A 20,374-nucleotide genomic window follows, 5' to 3' on the forward strand; every position below is an offset into this window, starting at 1 on the left:
TATTTTATTATTATTAAATTTTTAATTAGAAATGATATTTATTTCAAATAATTATTATCTATAAATAATTAAAACATAAATATTGACAGAAAATGACAATTTTAACATTTTCACACAAGTGATCAAACAAGATTGTTCCTCTTTAATATCTCCAGAAAATAATAAATCAAGATCAACTTTAACCAATTATTCATCATTCAATTAACCTTTCAAAACAACGACTACAACACATTAAAAAAGAAATAAAAAAAAATCACCTTATGAACAAGATTGTTCCTCTTCGATATCTCCACAACAAAAGCCCCCACAATCCACAACTCCAGAACCCAAGCAAAAACCTTAAAAATATATATATATATATATATATATATCAAGAACTCACCATTCATTATCTCAAACACTTGAATTACAAAAACTTAAAAACCAAAAATAGAGTTCTAATTAATTACCATATTAGAAGAGGTTGTTGCAATTTTCCAACATGCCTTCACAATATTAGGTCATTGTTCTTCAATGGCATTCATAAAGCAAAGAGTACTAGAAAACATTTAAAAAAAAAACTCCAACCACCAAAGTTGCACAAACAATTCACCAGCCCATAAATAATAAAACATCACAAACGGCAAGTATGATCATAGGTCCAAGACTTTCCGGTTCTTCCACAAAGTTCTATTCATAAATCACCCGCGTCAAATATTCATGTTGTCTCCGCCGCCTACTCGATGTTGACCCAATCTCGTATTGAATTAATTGACTTCCATCACAACGTGTCTTTTCGCACATACAACGATCAAGACGTGTAAAACATAAAAGTAACACATGTATATTAGGAAATATAGTTTCACTTCATCAACGTTGTCCTTATCTGAAATTACATGTCCATGTGTCAAATTGCCGAAAACCTAAATTGCTAAGTTAATAAAAAAGCAACAACCTCATTCTAAAGCATATGCCAAATTTTACCTCATTCTAAAGGCTATGGTGGAGTTAATAAACTCATTTGCTATTATTAAAAAAAAAAAAGCCTTGGATCCTTAACATTCATTTGCTATTATAAAATTGATTAAATAAAAAACCAAAAGTTAATGACAAATGCACAGCCTGATACTAAAGCCTACTGCCAAATTGAATTGACTCTTTCTAAAAAAATATTTCTATTAAATTATTTCTTTATTTATTTATTTTTTTTTTCACAGTCCATGGATTGTTCTGAATTCAAGCATAAAACTGGGTAAAAACTAATATTAAGCCATCAAATATCAACTCATTGATGCCAAATTCAAAATCACCACATTTACACCGTAATAATATTTCTCGAATTAGTGTCATCCGCGTATAACTTTCGCATCATTGACAAATAGTTTAGCAACATTATCATAATGCTCTGTTGGGGAAAAATAAACAACACAACACACAACAATTCATAACATAACAAAGATATTAAAAGCTTACTAAGGGTTCTTGTTCTCTAGTTTTATAAACAACAACCTACATACACAATAGCATGGCAATGTTTTGATTTTCAGGTGCATAGTAATATCAAACCAGTTCTTAAAAGGAAAAAAGTCAAGTGAATCCCTAATGTTTAACTAAACCATTCAAGATTTCTAAGAACACAATTCAGGTACTACACAAGAAATCACGTCAAGGATTTCAAGCACACAACTCATAAAATCCACAAGAAATCACTTCAAAAATTTCAATTAAATGGTTAAAACACAACTACAAGAAATCATGTTTTCAAGAGGAGGAAATTCAGAAACAATACAAGAAATCACTTCAACATTTTCAATAACACAATTCCAAACCATACCCAAAATTATTTCCAGATATGCAAGAATTCAGCTTGGAAACCATACAAGAAATCACTTCAAGATTTTCAATACAAAATTCAAAAAATATCCAAGAAATCAAAACAATTGATGCAAATTCTAATCTTTTTAAAAGATCGGGATAAAAAAATCACCAACCGTCCATCAAATTCAAAGAAAACCAAACCATCATAATAATAACATAAAAAAAAAAACCACACACACAAATGGTGACTTGGTTAACTCCGGTGATGGCTGCCCCCGGTGATACCGAAGTCGGACGGACACGCACCGGCGACGATAACGATCGCAAGATGGAGAGCTCAAGGGGCTTGATAGATCGCAGGGATGTGCAGCTCAAGGATGATGATGGCAAGTGTCACGGCCTCACGCGACCCCTCACCCTATGCCGAGCGTGTAAGGCAGGATCCTTACAGTAAGCTTCTATGGGGGTTAGGGTTTGGTTATTTATTTTTTATATTTATCTTTTTTTTTTCTCAAGGGCATAATAATCATATTGCAGGGAAATAAACTATTCTCTGAATATGGGCGGAATACTTCATTATCCTGTGAGGTTTAATGATGACCCTCTAGAGTAATGATAATCCCCACAAAAATATTCCCAAATAGGGGCATGGGAATGTTTAAATAATGGTTCCCACTTCAGGGAACCATTACTGTCAACCAAACACTATCTTAATGATTATAATTCTTATCCTTTTTCATTTGATAGCTATAACAAGTTTTATAGTCTAATATTTTTTATATTTTTATTTTGGTTTAATAAGTGGTGTTATTTAAATAGAATTGTGTGAAAGAGTTGTAACTAGAAAAATGCCGAGGACTAAAGTGTAAAAGGTTTATATAAAAAATATAAAAAAATTAAATAAAGATGATAAAGTTTAAAATACAAGAAAATGGATAAAAGTTTTACACTTTTTCCTAAACCGGTATAATATCTACCAATTTCACTGGCAATTTGGTAAAAATTGGGCAAAATGCGTAAACGCATGATTAAAATATATATATATATATATATTAAAACTCTCTCAAAAAATAAAATAAAATAAATAATCATGAGAAATGAAAACCAATCATGCATCCTATATTTTTAATCATTACAAATATTGTGACAATTGAAAATTAGTAGTATAAATTTTCCTTTTGTTTGCTCATCAAGTAATTATATAATTTTTAAAAATAAATAATAAATATTAAAAATTGAGATAAAAAATATTATGAAATATTAGAGGGAGCCAAATATTTATAAAAATAACTAAGATTTAATATTTAAGGGGGATATATATGCAAAAAGGCTCCTCTGTTAAAGATCTGAAGGCAAGATCTGACGGCTTCCTTATTCAGACTACGGTTGCCTTCCTACGCCGGCGTGGAGCCATGCCCGCCGAGAAGGATGAAGCCAAGGAGCCCCGGGCGCGCCCCAGACTCATCATCTTTATGGCTTCTTTCCTCGTTTCTCACAGTACTCTCTTCAGGTACTCCAATCTTACAGCCCACTCTTCGCCTTCTTCTTCTTTGATTTCCGTGATTTGGATGATGAATTGTCGCTGAACAGTGTGGTGTGCTGCATCGCCGGGTTGATTGCGCTTTTGCTTCTTCCTATCCTGGCCAAGAGCACCTATATATCAGAGAACGCTCTTATGCCTGGTTAGCCTTACAATTTGGCGTCTGTGATTCAATGTATCTCAAAAGTCTTGTTTTTTTTGGTGTTATTTGAGATGTATGTTTCTTCGGGCGCATTTTTCTGGTAGATCTGAAAATGATAGGAATTTGTGAGCGAAGGTGTTGTAATTGTGCTTATAGTTTAATGAACTTGACCTAGAGTTGACATAATGTGTTTATTAGTGATTTGCTAACGTTTTGTTAGTTGCAGCTTTGTATCAGTTTGGTCTTGTACTATGTAGTCTATTGGTGTGACAGTGTTGCAGGTTTGTGGATTAGCAACAATAAAGATGAAATGATTGTGAAGGAAATGAATTTATTTATTTTTTTCCAATTTTCTTTGGTAGTGTAAATCTATTTTGAGTGAAACAGATTTTGGGCAGGCAAAATTAATTTTTGAAGCTTAGTAGATGGCCTTTAACATGGTCAGTGAAGGATTTAGACATGGGCAGTTAAACTTGAGTTTGTTTCAATAAAGATAGAATTGTGGATTCTAACTCGAAAGCCAAGAAGTGGTGATTTTGATATATGTATAAATACTTAGAAGCATTTCTCATTCTCTTGCCTTTTATCAAGACTATGGTAAATTTGTATCTTTATAAGTGACTGATGCTTAATATGAAGATTGCATTTATAAAGTACTTTTTCTTATGTTTTATGGATTTATAATCTGATTTGATTTCTTTGCTTATCAATTACTGTGAAAGTTTTCTGGTTGTAATATGCTTCACTTAATGTGGAATTATAGGAAGGAAAAGCTGTATGGACTGTTTTTAAATTTTCAGAATTCTTGGAAATATGGATCTAAATACTACTGTTTTGGCAGGTTCTGCTAATCCTGTATTTTCTGGCCAAGATGTATCAGAGGCAAGCAGACTTGTTAAGGATATTACTGAAACACAAAAAATGGGAAAGACGACAGGGATGTATGTCATCTTGCCAACTTTTCTTGTGCTTCATGTCAAGTTTTTAGTTTAATTAGGGGTTTAGATCACTTGGCATGAAAGTTTTTACTTCTTTTTAATTGAGGTCCAACAATTGCTTTCGACCAATATCTAACTTTTTCATTGAAAATTGAAAACCTCTAAGGCCTTTGCTTGGATTAACTAAATTAAATCTTTATCCTATGAGAATCAGGTTTCCTGCATTATGTATATTTTTATCTCTATATCATCTTGTAGAAGTGTTTGGAAAATTTTTGGCAGAATGATGTATTAAAAAATATCTTTCTTTATTTTTTTTTAAAAATTTTGTGTAAAATTGCTATCTTTTCCATAACAAAAGTGATAGCCATAATTTCTTTGGCTAAACTGCTCGTAGTTGCCTATAACTTGAGGAATTAATGTTAAAATTTTGAAAGTTTGTAAGCTAGCGCCGGCAGATAATTCTAAAACTGTCATTCTTCATTTTATTGCTTCTTGGGCATAGTATCAATGTGCAACTTAATGATGTTCGCCAATTCAATTCATTACATAGTTCAATGCAAATTCGTTCTGTTCGAAGTTCTTTATTGTATGTGAAGTTTAATTTGAAAATATTTTGGCTATCTTGTCCTTTTGGTACAATTATTTGGTTTTCCAAGGAGACTATGGTTAAAGAAATCTGGTAAAGGACATTGATTTTACCATACAGAGAATTGGCTTTCTTGTCCAAACAACCTATATACTTAACTACAAAGGAGAATGGAAATCTATTTATTTAGACAAATCAACTGCATGTTTGATTAGCTATTGGGTTCTTGAACGCAACTATAATAATGCCATGCACAAGGAAATTCATCAAATGGGCATTCCAATGTAACTTTACCATAGTCAAACTTATCATGGAAGCTTTTATAAAATGTGATTTAAGTGTTAGAGTATCACATGGAAATAATCATCATTTTTTATTACCTGGTTTTGTTGTACTGAAAATTATTGACAATATTGTTTCTAAAAGAGTGTGCAGTGGCAATACCATTTTTTGATAATAAATTTAGGGTATTATTGTTCCTTGTAAGTTGGGCACTTAACATACATGATCTAGGATCAACATATCCATGTTGTGACCTTAATGTCGATTGCATTCCCCTTTTTTGGGGAATGCCATTTCTGGGAATTAAATTGACAGTCTAATGCATACGATATCTGTCCTTAAGTTTGTGTCAATTGTAGTTTCATTCTCTGTTGTAACTTTCTACTTTGATTTTAACCATTTTTTACAGTTCTGTGGTTCAGTTAAATTTATGAAGCTTTTCCCTTTTTTTTTTGTGAGCTTTTGTTAACTTATGTATGAACTGCTCTATTATTGAGGCTGATGTACCTGTCATTGTTTTCACAATAGATATTGAGTTTTTTTTTAATAATTTTATTCGCAAACAGAGAAATTCAAAGATTAATTATACAGCGTATGGCTGATGTGGGTGCTGAAGTCTATTACCACAAGTTCCAGTCGCAAAGCAATCAGTTTCACCCTTTTCGCTTTTTCTCTTGCGACTCCAATTCAGCAGTGACAGAAAGTAATAGTAATACTTCAAATGGTCTCAATACTGTGGGTATAATACGTGCTCCTCGTGGTGATGGTAAAGAAGCCATAGTTTTAGTGACTCCATACAATTCAGAATATGTCAAACTAAATGACGCATTATCCTTAGGCCTTGGTTTTTCGATCTTTTCACACCTTAGCCGTGTTTCATGGTTAGCAAAGGATATTTTGTGGCTGGCTGCTGATTCACGATATGGGGAATATTCCTCTGTTTCTGCATGGCTGAAAGATTACCATAACCCTGTTTTCTTCAGTTCAGAGAATGTAGATGCAAACGTAACTCATGATAAAGATTTTCTTAACATGGAGAATAAGAACATGTTAAATGGGAGAAATGTTGACGTGTTCAAACGTGCGGGCACAATGGCTGCTGCCATGGTGTTTAAGGTTGGTGAGGCGATGGAAAGAGATCCAAGGGATATTCTTACAATTTATGCGGAGGCGTCCAATGGCCAGATGCCAAACTTAGACCTTATCAATGTTGTCCATTATTTAGCTGTTCACAGACAAGGTTTTCGTGTAAACATTGGGAAACTAGCTTCTTTAGTAAACTCTGCATGGCTTAATCTTGTTGGCCAAATTCTGGAATGGCTTGGTAACTTAGCGAAAAATCTTAACCCAAAATGGAACTTTGGCATTTCATCAGCTGATTACGCTGAGGGGGCGGCTACAGTTGCAAGCTCAATGTATCATCAGGTAGCAATAACTGTTTTCGGAGTTCAGTTATTTTGACTAGCCGAAGATTAATGTTTTTTCATATTTTCTTTGTGCGACTTGTTTAAACTCAATCTGTGCTCTATTTTTGCAGGCACTTGGTGTGCCTACTGGTTCACATGGTGCTTTCCGTGATTATCAAGTGGATGCAATTACTTTTAGCTTTTCATCCAGATTCTATCTGAATAATGAAAACATGCAATCTTCCTTTATTTTGAGAGGTGGTAGGTTGGTACCTATCCAACTTTTCTTTTATTTTTCTTTTAGTTTATGAAAGCTAGTTGCAATCTAAAGGAGAAGAGGTTACTTTTTGATGAATTTGCTTGAGAATGTAGCAGAGTGAGTTTGCTTGACTTGCCTTCTATTGTTACATTATGAATCACACACTTGTCTTCTTGTCAATGTAGGGTTCTGCTGTCGTAAGGCTGTTCATATTGTATGAATGGCTGTTCAATAGCATACTCATGAATTAGTAAATAATACTGCAATGGGTATTGGCGCCATGAATACTTGTTATTTGATATAATGAGTTCTAATGTGCGGTTATTCTTTGTTGGAATTATGCTGGTATAAATATTGACCCACCAAAGGCGGAGTGGTATATCAATTTTTAAAATATAAACTTTTATTTAGAAATGTAAAATTTAGTAATGCAACAGCTGATTTTAACTATTTGTTTTATTTATAATCAACAATCCGAAAGGTCTGATTTCTCACCTAGGCGCACCCAGACTGTAAAAATTTCCAATGACATTTAGTGGAGATCACCATCAATTTAGATTTGCAAAGTATTTTATATTAGGAGAGTGTGATGTTAACATGGAAATACCACCTTAATGCATAACTGAATTTTAAACAGCAGAGCAGTTTGGAAGTGATTATTCTCCATTAGTGGTCAGGAATGGGATAGCAAGAGCTGGTATGTGAATCAAAAGAAGGTAAGTCTGGGTAATATTTATGTCTAGTATATCATGATTCATGACCATATTGTCCAATTTTTACTTGCAAGTCAGTCAGATTAAATCAACCATCACTGGCAATCCATCCTAACTTTAGATGATATGGAACTATTTGGCATCTCTGCCTATTATTATACACGTATGTTTTTGCACTTTTACTTCCCAATTCTGGGTGCTTCATTAATATTTCTAAAATGTGAGGTCGAACCTATGATTGTTTGTTATCCAAGCCTAATATGCAGTATATTATCTTTAGAATTATTATATCGTATCTTCGTTTCTGATTACTTTTAACTTTGGATGCAGGTTGATTGAAGGAGTCATACGTTCTGTGAATAACCTCCTTGAAAAGTTTCACCAGTCATTTTTCCTATATATGATGACTGCTCCAAACAAGTTTGTGTCAGTTGGAGTCTATATGATCGGGTTTGCCCTACTTGCACTTCCACTTCCTGTTGTCGCTGCTTCACTTTTTCTAAACCATAAAGCCACAGGCTTTACTGGCACTGAGGAGGCAAAAATTGCTTTTGGATCATGGCAATGGCTTTATGCAGCGAAAACTGTGCTTATGATAGACCTATGGGCTTTGATTGCGTCACTAATGCCGTATTTTATTTCCCAAATCCCAAACATAAGCCCCACCGAGAGCACGCTTCTATGGGTTGCACTCTCTGTTTCTATCCTGGCCGTCTTGTATGTGATCTTGGGTTCCCCTTATTCACATTCGGGTAATGTTGAATGGCAAACTCTTAAAGCCTTTGTGATTGCTTCTGTTACTATAGGTATGGGCCTTATGTCGATCATTAATTTTGCAACAGCTCAGATTGGTGCGTTGCTCATTGTTCCTATGTGCTTAGTAGTTCGTCCTTTGAAGAAGCATATGCAGGGAGCTCTAATTCTTAGAGCCCTTTCCCTAGTCTGTAATCTTGTTATGGTGGTTATTGGATTCCCTCCTGCTGCTTTATTGTTAATGAAGGGCTTCTCTGAAGGATTTGAAGGAGTTGGTATCGGTGCCGTCTGGGAAGTAGCAGAATTCCTTTGGGTTTGGAATAGTGCTACTTATCTATACGTGTTTCTCGTGCACCTTCCTTGTTGGGTTCTCTGCATTCATATATTACTGCACCCATGACTGAAAGTTCCTCTATGCTTCAAGATTTACTTCAAAACAGATGGAAAATTTTCATAGCCACCACACCATGAAGTATGATTTTTCCGGGTTCTTTCATCTACTGACCAAGTATTCCTCACACGAATTTCATTTCCAATATAATCAATGGTCTGCAGTTTTTATGAATGAAGAATCATTGCATAACTCTGAACTTTGAAGCGAAGTACTTCTAGTTACATTATATCCATTTTCGATCGATGAATTCGAATTGTATTACATGTGAGATATGCTTGTGATGCTAATCTAATTCTCTTGTCTCTTTGTACTGAGAACAACAGCCATAGATAATCCTTATGACAGAACTGTTTGTATTTAACTCATCAAAATGAAACCTCTGGGTTTGCAAATATCAGAACTATAATGTTGAATGTCCTTCTCAGGTGTCATATATGTTGATGCGGTTTATTATGTTGTCTCGCTTGATTCTTAGATATGTTTTTATTTTTTGCAAATATCAGAACTACAACATTTCCCTGATGCTGTATGGACAGTGAATATACTTATGCAATTTCACTAATAATCAACGGTGAAATTATTTTTGTTTGAGATATGCTTTGCAATTATTGGTTTGGATTTGTGCATCTTTTCCTGATTAAAGTTATTTAAAAAATAATAATAATTTCTGTTAAATATAAAGCAGTCACTGCTTGTCCCGTGTAGTTTATTTTGGTCCATTAAATGTTATGCATTTTGGTCACCTAATTTCATAGTACACATATTGCTCAATTTGACTGATATGTCAAGTATCAGTTTTATCTCATGCCATGTAAAGTACTGTTTAAAAAATAAAAATAAAAATCTACTTTTTAGTTGTTGATATTAAGATAAAAATAAATTTCTAAATAATTATTATTTCCATTGATACAGAACTCATCAATATTTAATTGGATTTAGTTCACTGAATGGCTAAATTATCTATCTGGATAACCAATATGTATGTGTTTTTTATATTTAGAGAATATGTGTTTTTTATATTTAGAGAATAGAAAAGTAAATTTTTTAACTGAGTTTGCATTCTTTTGTATACACCAACACCTTTTATTTTTTAATTTTTTTTAAATCTTACTTTTTTTTATACACTTCATTATTATGAAATTAGTACATTTTTTGCACATATTATATATAAGTGATTTTAGGAGATATCTGTAAATAATAAACAAAAAAAATAAAAATAAAAAATAGAGTAGAGTTGAAAAATCGAAAGAGTTTTTAGCTAAATCATGGAGATATCAGTAGATTTTCAAAAAAGCCCCCAAAAATGTAGCTTTATATATAAAAACAAAGATCCTTAAATAACACATCATTCAGTCGAATCAAAATTCAAAGACTACGTTATTATAAATATAAATAGTATCAAGCACACGATACTATATTAAGTAAGATGCACATTATTATAATCAAAGTCATTTGATCAAAATACCAATCATACTTGCCTAAATCTGGACCGTTCAAAGTCATTTATCTCTCAAAATATAAACCCAAAAGCACTCAACCAACTCATTTTTAAGTGTTAAGCCAGGGTTTTAAACAGTATTTGTTACATTGTTTATATATTTATTATTTAAATTTTGCGCTGTTTCACTCTGCTTCATTCTTTTTCTATTTTTTTTTATCTGCGAACGTTAGTAGACAAATCACAAATGGTATATATAATATATATTATATGCAAAAACCCCCTTAAAAAATAAATAATTATAGTTTATATGGACATCAACAAACCATCCTCTCTCTCTCTCTCTCTCACAGCTGGAGCCGCCCATGGCTTCTCCTTGGTCTCGGATCGCAATTCCTCTCCGCCGTCTCCTCTCCTCTCAACCGCCCTTCCGCCTCCTCTCCACCGCTGCCGCTAAACCTGAACCATCTCCCGAGTCCTCCGAATCCTCACCAAAGGGCAACATCAATGGCGACGATGCGATATTCGTGAAGGGGCCGTCGTCAATGGGGTCGGCGACGCGAGATGGTACGTCGGTGACCATGCCCATGTCCTTCATGACTGGCTCCATCGTTGGCAAGCGCTTCTACAAGGAGGTCACTACAAGACTGGCCGAGGATGGAAATGGGTGGACGGTGATGCTGGACTATAGAACCCTCAAGACGCCGTCCAAAAGGCAGCTCAAACTCCCCACTCTCGCCCTCGCCAAGGCCATTGCCGCTGAGTGGGAGTACCAGGTCTGTTGCCTTTCTCTTGAGATTCATCTTCAATTTGCTAACTATGCCGAATGTCTTCATCTTGTTAATTTCTTGAAGAGTTGAGCACTTTAAAAGAATCTAATTCAGTTTGTTCTAGTATTCGCTGGTGAATTGTTAGAAATCAACACCTGAAAGAAACAGAATTGGTTGAGATTGATGAGTGAAAAGTATTAATTTTGAGCATTAAAGTAACATACCAAATTTCCTCTTGTTTGCCATTGAACATGAGAAGAACTGGTTATCTTGTTTTGTTTACCTGCTTGAAGTTGCACTTATATCAAAACCAAGCCATTTATGTTGCTATTAGTGTATTGAAAGAAAGTAGTGCATGGCGGAGAGTTTTTACATCTGCCTCTGATGTGGAGATTTTTAGAATGTCATCCATGAAGATATTTCAAGCCTTTTTAGGATGCTCCCTGGAAGAAATCATTGAATGAAATTTCGTTCTGCTGGTTTTGTGAGTTTTGGCTGCCTAGGTGTTAATGATGATTAGGGGCACTTCTAACTGACTGCATAAATTCAGTGTTATAATTGATTGATAGGTATTGACCTAGAAAGTAATTGGCTAACTGGTTTTAATAAGCACTCATATCCAATCTGAATTGATAATCTAGCACGCAACAGAGTATCTCTTTCATAGATAAACATCTTGAATTATACTCACGAATACCTAAGTAATGTTCTTTGTATATGTATGAATTTGCAGCCCGCCTGAGTGCGCTTGTTTCCTATGCTCTCTGGCTATTTGTAGAACTTTTTGTTTCTTCCTTGAATTTTCATTTTGAGGTCGTGTTTTTCGAATCCTTGTTTACTGTGATCCTTGTTCCTTCTTTTCATGTTTTTCCTTAATATGTGTCATTTTTTTAGATGATTATCCATAGTAATTTTGTTGTTTGAATAGCAAGCAGATGGGATCAGGCCCTTCACAATGCCGATGATGAAACTTGCTTGTACTGCTCTAGAAAGAGTTCCACTTACACGGAATAAAGTCGTTGAAAATTTGATGAAGAAATTTCATCAAGATTTGGTATTTTGCCGAGCTCCTGGGGATAGTGATCTGACAAGAAGAGTTTATGGTGAGTCCTTTAATTTGCTTTTCCATATGCCAAGGGTAGACAATATGCTAAAAATGTAGAGCATGTGTAAACTTTTAAAGGAACTTTGTGAAACAATTAAAGCTGTTACTTGGTTGGGCAGGCCATATTAAAGCTTTTGATCTGCTACCATCAAATCTTGATGCCCATGTGAAATTGTGATTGGTAATAGAAGAAATATGTTGGTGGTGGGGGTTACCTTAAGGACCTTTTTATTTGTGCTAAACCTACATTCTTGACATGAATTATATATAAGGTGATCAAGTTTTCCTTTTGATGGATGCACCATTATAAATGGACTGATCCTGGTTTAATATTTGCAATTATTTATGCAATTATTGAATTGATATGAGATCTTGGGATGAGTCAATTAGAACCACTATTTGTGAACTAATTATGTGACCAAGCATCATAAATAGCAAAGCAGATGAAAAGTGGTTGCCATGGACTGTATGGTAGTTTGCTAAAAGACACATTATAACTAATTAAATTATTATATATATAATGAGAATAACATTGCATGGCAGCATGATCCATTAAAACGCCAGGTGAGTTCTCACCAAACCAGTGCCAAAGGTTATTCAAAGCATCTTAATAACGCATTTGATGCAGTACTGCTGCTCTGATACAACAATAAATAGAGTAAGGCAAATGCAAATTCAATAGCAAACATCTACTTCACTTTTTAAGGAAAAGCAGATGCGGACCTCATCATTATGAAACTAATCCAAAATGCCCCATTACTGAGGGAAATTAATGAACAATTTTTTTTTTTTTAAAGCACTAAAACCAGATCTTTGCTCTAGAACTGTCATAAGATACTGTAGTTGCAAGCCAGTGTTCACTATCAAATAGGAATTCATGAACTTGCACATGGTGTCTAAAATGCGCTTACAGGGCAAGAGGAGTTTCAAAGGCTGATGGAAAATGAAAACCCCTGTTTGTGAGCAAGTCATACTGGGGAAAAAAAGTAAATTGATTGATAACTAATTCTGCTATTGCTTTTTGTGGAGTGATTTTAATTCTAACGGTTTATGTTGCTTTTGGGGAAGATAAACTAGCGGGCATATAGCTAATGCATGTCTTGCATATGTGGATAAGAACTGGGGTGAAAGTATATTTGAATAGAAATGAATCCAATTAGAGATTCTGAGTTTAGAATCTTACTGGAAAGATCGAGTGGATGTCAATAAAGATAGGGAGGAGAAACAGCTATTGTGATCACTCATGGTGGGGCTCAATTGTGTTTTTGTGTGTATGTGTGTGTGTCACCTGTGGAAGCATTGTACCCCGCTGTAATTCTAAATAAAAGTTTTATAGTTGCTAGTTTTCATATTAAGTTTTTTATTATTGTAGTGGATCAATTTTGTTCCCACGGTGGCTGTACAATGTCCTTGGTTGTTGAAAGACGAACAGATATATTTGAAAAGCTCCTATACTGTTTCTAAAGGTGTACTGCGTGAATGCTGATAAAAGAATCTGAACCTGTTGTATAACAGTTCATGGTTTTACGGGCTACCTTACTTTTTTGACCATCTGTTTGCAACTCTTTGTGGTACCTGGTTGCTTTATTTCATCCATTAGAACTTGATTTATTGCAGAAATACCTACACGAATAATTTCATGTTAGTATATTTTAACTAAAAGAAGATTAATGTGTGTAGCAAATTGAATGTTTAAGATGTGCATGGGTCATCTTATGAATGTTATATATCTTGACAATGTCTTCCTACTATTGACAAATGTTTTGCAGAAAGGCAAGTGGAGAAATTGGACCCTATACTTGACTGGGTACAAACTGAGTTTGGATTTAAACCAACTGTTCATTCCAGCTTTTTTGGTGTGAAGCAAGAGGACTGTCTTGTTAAAGTTATTGAAGATGTTTTGAAGCGAACTACTGATTATGAATTAGCAGCTATCGATGCAATGGCTGCCGCTTCACATTCTTTAATCATTCCTCTTGGAATGTTTCATGGGAGGTTGGGGATTGAGGAGGCCATTGAACTGATTAGGCTTGAAGAAGATCTACAGGTACCATATAGTGTCCAGTTGGTCATTTTGCCTGTTTTGTAATAGCTCTTTGTTTTTACCATTTTCTTTATGCTTTCTAATCAGGTTGACAGGTGGGGCTTAGTTGAAGGTGGTCATGATGTTGATATTGCTGATCTCCAGGTGCAAATTTCCTCGGCGGCTGTGTTTCTTGGACTTTCTCGGAAACTTTAAATAATTCACTTAATAGTTAAGAAGCACTGATTCATCAGTTCAGAATATGGATTTTGGGTTGTTACAGTATGAGCCACAGCATATCATGTAATGCATGAATTTTGACAGTTTGATGCATTTGTAGCAATAAAAGCATCCATTATCAATGGCTTTTTTCATACTGTTATTCTGATTTATGCAGTTTCGTTAATGCCACAAAGTTCTTCTGATTGAATTTATATTACTCTGTGTATGATGATATTAGCTTTTGATTTCCCAATGCTCATTTTCATCTGACTTTCGTCAATAGAACAAATGTGAAGTGTTGCTCACTTTCTTCAGCTGCTGATTTTTGTCTGAATTATTGGTAATGCATTTGTTTGAAAACTATGATGATTCAAAAGCTATGTCAAATACAGCTGTTAGTGTGCATCTTATTTGTTTAGTTTGGAAGTTATCTATTCAAATTGGCCTGATTGTCCTATTAAGTTGACCGAAAGTATTTTGTTTTTCAAGGGCAGTATTTGCCTTGTTACTGGAAAGTCTTTCTCGGTGGTTCGAGGCATTAATTACCAGAAATTGTGTTGTTTATAGTTTTGGAATGAATGACAACCTTTACAGATATGTCTGCAGTGTTCTTCTATAGTTTGTTTTTACAAGTTTGAATTGCTGTCATTCTCATGCCTTAAAATTGAATCTCTTCCTTCCTTTGGAAAATACACAAATATGCAATGAATTTTACTTTCTAGAATTGGAGCTAAGTTCTTCATTGCTATTTCCTGAGTGTTATTTTGATTCACAGTTGTTATACCAGGTATTAAATTTTTTTCAAACTTCAAGCTTTGCTTAATCTTGAATCCGCACCTTGTTTGAACCCAGACAAAAACGCTCTGTTTTTCAATGCCCTGCTTCAATGTTCCTTGAAATGTCAGGCTGACATCCTTCTGATGATTTACAAGCTTTGTATTAATTATGTTCCATGCAGCCTGCTTGCTCTTCAAGTCTCAAAGATGAATTTTATTTAATGTTCTTTCTCTGTGATCTATGCTTTCTTTGTTTTTCCAGTCAAAAGACCTCCAGTCTTTGGCTGTGCTGCCTCTCACGTTACTCCCAAAGTTTTGAAGCCTTTGGTTCAACGCCAAATTAAACAAATGAGGGAAGGTATCAACTCTCAACACTTCCACACTGTAAATGTCTCATTTATGAACTTACCCTGTTATAGTCAAACATTATTAAGGCTTGTCCAACTTGTTCCTCCAGATGTGGAATTAATTAATTAATTCAATGTCTACACTTTCTGCATTGCTTTTTTCTCTTCAATGTACTACACCAAATTTCCTTTCCTCTGTTTGATATGATGCCTATGAATATAGCTATATTGTTTTTCATGTACTTATCTATGCTTTCTCAAAACATATAGGTGTAACATGCTGAACTTTTGATTAATTGAACCACTTTTATGAAACCATTTGCTTAATCTCATCTTATTGCTTTAAAAAGTGGGGTTTAAATTTCAACAGCAGCTCCTGGAGCCCCGTGACCATCCATCCCATGTGCTTCCTCTGTCCATTAATTTTTTTTTTCTTTCTTTATAAAATTTTTTTTCTGATGATTGTTCAATTTGATACACTACTTCCTACCTTATGACTGACTGCTATGGCTGACAAAGTGATGACTCCTGATGATATCTGTACTGATGACCAAAAAGTAAAAGTTATGAGCATTTGCAGATTTTACATTTTGCATTAAAAAAACAATTATTATGCTTAAGATTCCAGCAGTAAAACAGCAGTAAAAGCAATGAACTGGACTTTGATTGCTTGATATGTAAACACTCTCCACAGATGCACTCTTCTTTGCAGGTTAAACAGTAAAACGTAAGAGGCCATGCGTGTGGGGTGCAGGGGTGCAGGTGAAGTGATGTTTTTATCTTCCCTTTTTTCTCCACTTGCATACGTTTTGTATATATTTTCATCAAAGTAAAATTAACATATCAGGCTATGAACTAGGGACAGAATATTGATACGGATTGTTCACAGGTCAGGTCTAATGATACTGATTTGACGACCACCACCACCATTCCCTTTCATCTGTAGCTTGTAAAAAAAAGCCTGGACTTTTGCTGTAAGTCTACTTCCCAGTTCCCACTGTCTTTCTTTCATGTTGGATTTTTCCTTATGGTTCTTTGCTTTTAAGCCATTCATATTAGCAATTCATTACTCTTTGCTTTATTACTTGCACGTGAGTCTCTGAACCTTGTCTCACAGCTTCACAGATAATCTAATTACATATACTACTCAATACTCATGCAAAAACTATTCTTTATTTGCCACTCAGTACTATAAGAAGACACTCATTTCCACTGAGCCATTTCATCAAACAATGGCTTCCAATGGACTTCTCAATGGTCTGAAACTCTATGGTTCATGGGCAAGTCCTTACACTCACCGTGTCCAACTAGCTCTCAAGCTCAAAGGCTTAGAGTTTGAGTACATTGAAGAGGACCTCACTAACAAAAGCTCTTCTCTTCTTCTCCACAACCCAATTTACAAGAAGGTTCCTGTGTTGCTGCATGGTGATCACTCCATTGTTGAATCAGTTATTATACTCCAATACATTGATGAAACTTGGACTGATAACTCTCTCCTCCCCAGTGATCCATATGAAAGAGCTCTTGTTCGTTTTTGGTGTTATTTCATTGATGACAAGGTATGTATATATAACAACCACAATGGCCTCTTGCTTCTTTATAACCTTTTGTTTTTACATTAATGCAGCTTGGCACTGCACTTGGAACTGTGTTCAAATCAGCAGGAGAAGAACAAAAGTTAGCTGTGGGTGAAGTTCATGAGAACCTGAAGCTTGTTGAAGGTGAGCTTCAAGAGGGTGTTTTCAAAGGGAGGAGGTTCTTTGGTGGTGAGAAAATTGGGCTCTTGGACATTGTTCTTGGCTGTGGTTCTTACTGGCTTTCAGTCTTTGAAAAAGTAGCTGATGTCAAGCTCATTGATTCTGAGATGTTCCCACTCTTCTGTTCATGGCTTAAAGATTTTGAAGAGCAACCTGAGGTCAAAGAAATCATTCCGGCCATTGATAAATTGCTTGAATATGCTCATGGTGTTCGTCAGCTGATGCTTAGCCTGAGCTCCGCCGCCGGCGATCCCACCACCACCACCACCACCACCACCACCACAAACAATACTGATGATGATCAAGGTAGCAAAGATTAGATGGATGGTTGCTTACCTTATTAAGTATTTAATTAGTGTTAATGTGTTTGGTTAAATAGTTTTATTTGGTTGTTCATCATGTATGGTGTCAGAATCATGTGAAGGGATGGGTTTAATTTATGGGATGCTACTATGTTTTCTGTGTTATTTATGGTCGGTTTTTAATAAATAAATTGTAAGTTTGTTTTCGTGGCATCTGTTTCTCTGCCTTTGTGTTTATGTTTGTGGTTTAATGTTACAGTAGTACTCAGTGCAGGTTTTTGTCCTTTTGGTGTGTGTGTGTGCATTGATGGAAAATAAAAGAAAGAAAGAAAATAGATTTAATCAATGTTTTAAAGCCCGACCAGGTATGACCCTGGAGGGCTTTCGGGACTAGATCATGAGTCAATGGTCGCACAGGTTTTTGGGACCAGGTCGCACAGGTTTTTGGGACCAGGTCATGGGTCAATGGTCGCACCAGTTGATTTGATCGTAAATATAATATATATTTTTATAAATTTAATTATATATACAGATAAAAAATAATATATTATAGATTATTAAAAAAATTTAAAAACAACAATATGAAAGTTACGAAGATAAATACTGTTTTTATAATATATATATTAATTTAATATTTTAAATATAGATTCAGATAAAATATAACATAATAATAAATAAAAAATAACAGGATATAAGCTTTTAAACATGGAGTTTTGATTTTGAAGCAAATTTTACATATAATTCCTTATATTTATATATTTATCAATTAAAACTTTAATTTTAAACATATAATATAATTGGGTTGACTCAGTTTGACCGGGTCAAGTTGACTAGTTCACCAGGTACTTAGTGAGGTCAACACTGTACCCCTAGTTTTTATTTAATTCGATTCAATTTCTTGGTCGGTTTAACCCAATTGAACATGATCAACCCAAGTTTTAAAACATTGGATTTAATTTATATAAAAGTGGGAACTAGAAAGAAAATTGCTTTACTTATATTTATTTATTTATTTTAATGAGAAAATTGTGATTGATGCCAAGCAGAAAAAAAAAAAGGCATGTGCATAAAACTCCACTTTGTAGTCCCATCTTGTTGCATTATTTTCCTTTTTGTTTTCATTCAACAAATAATTCAAGGGAAAATTACTGTTTACCCCTCGATAATTTCAAAACTTCCCAAAACATTTCGTGAGTTTTTGCATACCCTCGATAACCCTTCCTTTATTGTTTCACTTCCTTTTTACCCCCTGCATTATGAAATTCCATCATCGCTCTTAAACCTTTGCATACATTTTTTTCATTCTTTTTGCATTCCTTTTTGTATGTACTCATTTCTTAAAGCAGAGTCTCATTTTTTAAACGGAGAGTTCATTTCTTAAACGAGAGTTCATTTCTTAAAGCGAAACCCTCATTTCTTAAACAGAAAACTCATTTTTTTAAACGAAACCCTCATTTTTTTAAACATAAAACTCATTTTTTTAAACAAAAAAACATTAATATTTAAACAGAAAAACAAATATTTACGTGATAAATTAATCCTGGATATAAAAACCAATTAATCTTGGCCACTCGTACATATTTAAATAGAAACAACGATATTTAAGCACTTTTTTAAACGTAAACGCAATATATTAAACGAAACATCGATAGTTAAACAAAGACAAACAAGCATATAAAGCAGAGAACTCATTTCTTAAACAGAGAGCTTATTTTTTTAAACAAAGACCTCATTTTTTTAAACGAAACCCTCATTGAGTAGGGACATTGAGTATCTCATCGTCACGATCTCGCGCGAACCCTTGAGTCTCGAGCTCCGGATCCGGCGAGCGATCTCGAAGGTGGCGTGCTCGCGTGGGGTCTTAAAGGAGAAATCTTTATTAGGCGTTGGCGATCCGGTTGGCGACGTTCCTCGGCGGTCGGAGTGGTGAGGTCTTCGATGGCGACGCTCGGATAAGACGAGTCGAACTTGAACGGAACCATTCTCGATCGCGGAGACCGCAACATGGATAGCAATAGGGTTAGGGTTAGGGATCATTCCGGGGTTTGGATCCATGGTGCCTAAGTCGGTGACGGGAACGGAGGGAGGAAGTGGTGCCGATGAGGGTTCGATCTCGCCGTCTTCGTCTTCGTCTTCATCGTCTTCCCTGTCGTCGACCTCATCTCTTTCATCTTCTTCGTCGTCGACCTCGGGGAAGACCGAATGCTCCTCGTCGTCGAGCGAAGGCATCGAAAGGTTGCACTCGTATATATTTAAATAGAAACAACGATATTTAAGCACTTTTTTAAACATAAACGCAATATATTAAACAGAAACATCGATAGTTAAACAAAGACAAACAAGCATATAAACAGAGAACTCATTTCTTAAACAGAGAACTCATTTCTTAAACAGAGAACTCATTTCTTAAACAGAGAGCTTATTTTTTAAACAGAGACCTCATTGAGTAGGGACATTGAGTATCTCATCGTCGCTGATCTCGCGCGAACGCTTGAGTGCTGAGCTCCAGATCTGGCGAGCGATCTCGAAGGTGGCCTGCTCGTGTGGGGTCTTAAAGGAGAAATCTTTATCGGCGTTGGCGATCCGGTTGGCGACGTTCCTCGGCGGTCGGAGTGGTGAGGTCTTCGTGGCGACGCTCGGATAAGACGGAGTCGAACTCGAACGGAACCATTCTCGACTGCGGAGACCGCAACATGGATAGCAATAGGGTTAGGGTTAGGAATCATTCCGGGGTTTGGATCCATGGTGCCTAAGTCGGTGACAGGAACGGAGGGAGGAAGCGGCGCCGATGAGCGTTCGATCTCGCCGTCTTCGTCTTCGT

The 20,374-nt window shown here is 35.2% G+C and overlaps 3 protein-coding genes across 7 annotated transcripts; all 3 read left to right on the top strand.

Moving 5' to 3' along the window:
- Positions 1-3,150: 3,150 nt before the first annotated feature.
- Positions 3,151-9,230, top strand: LOC120264931 (glycosylphosphatidylinositol anchor attachment 1 protein). 4 transcript variants are annotated; one of them, XM_039272826.1, is made up of 7 exons: positions 3,151-3,307; positions 3,388-3,479; positions 4,321-4,420; positions 5,855-6,713; positions 6,826-6,959; positions 7,997-8,418; positions 8,509-9,230. In XM_039272826.1, the coding sequence occupies exons 1-7, from the start codon at positions 3,210-3,212 to the stop codon at positions 8,817-8,819; spliced, it is 2,016 nt and encodes a 671-aa protein (XP_039128760.1). In that variant the 5' UTR covers positions 3,151-3,209; the 3' UTR covers positions 8,820-9,230. The 4 variants fall into 4 exon arrangements, with proteins under 4 accessions (XP_039128760.1, XP_039128761.1, XP_039128759.1 ...); XM_039272827.1 differs by having other exon boundaries at positions 8,514-8,732; XM_039272825.1 differs by having other exon boundaries at positions 7,997-9,230.
- Positions 9,231-10,580: 1,350 nt separating this feature from the next.
- On the top strand, positions 10,581-14,523 carry LOC120264281 (ATP synthase mitochondrial F1 complex assembly factor 2). The gene is made up of 4 exons (XM_039272079.1): positions 10,581-11,027; positions 11,950-12,124; positions 13,896-14,173; positions 14,258-14,523. The coding sequence occupies exons 1-4, from the start codon at positions 10,617-10,619 to the stop codon at positions 14,363-14,365; spliced, it is 972 nt and encodes a 323-aa protein (XP_039128013.1). The 5' UTR covers positions 10,581-10,616; the 3' UTR covers positions 14,366-14,523.
- Positions 14,524-16,445: 1,922 nt separating this feature from the next.
- On the top strand, positions 16,446-17,766 carry LOC120264621 (probable glutathione S-transferase). Of its 2 annotated transcripts, XM_039272441.1 has the most exons (3): positions 16,446-16,468; positions 16,682-17,053; positions 17,122-17,766. In XM_039272441.1, the coding sequence occupies exons 2-3, from the start codon at positions 16,727-16,729 to the stop codon at positions 17,569-17,571; spliced, it is 777 nt and encodes a 258-aa protein (XP_039128375.1). In that variant the 5' UTR covers positions 16,446-16,468; positions 16,682-16,726; the 3' UTR covers positions 17,572-17,766. The 2 variants fall into 2 exon arrangements, with proteins under 2 accessions (XP_039128375.1, XP_039128374.1); XM_039272440.1 differs by lacking the exon at positions 16,446-16,468 and having other exon boundaries at positions 16,617-17,053.
- The last annotated feature ends 2,608 nt before the right edge of the window (positions 17,767-20,374 follow it).

Source organism: Dioscorea cayenensis, chromosome 7, assembly GCF_009730915.1.
Source record: "Dioscorea cayenensis subsp. rotundata cultivar TDr96_F1 chromosome 7, TDr96_F1_v2_PseudoChromosome.rev07_lg8_w22 25.fasta, whole genome shotgun sequence".
Lineage (NCBI taxonomy): Eukaryota > Viridiplantae > Streptophyta > Magnoliopsida > Dioscoreales > Dioscoreaceae > Dioscorea > Dioscorea cayenensis.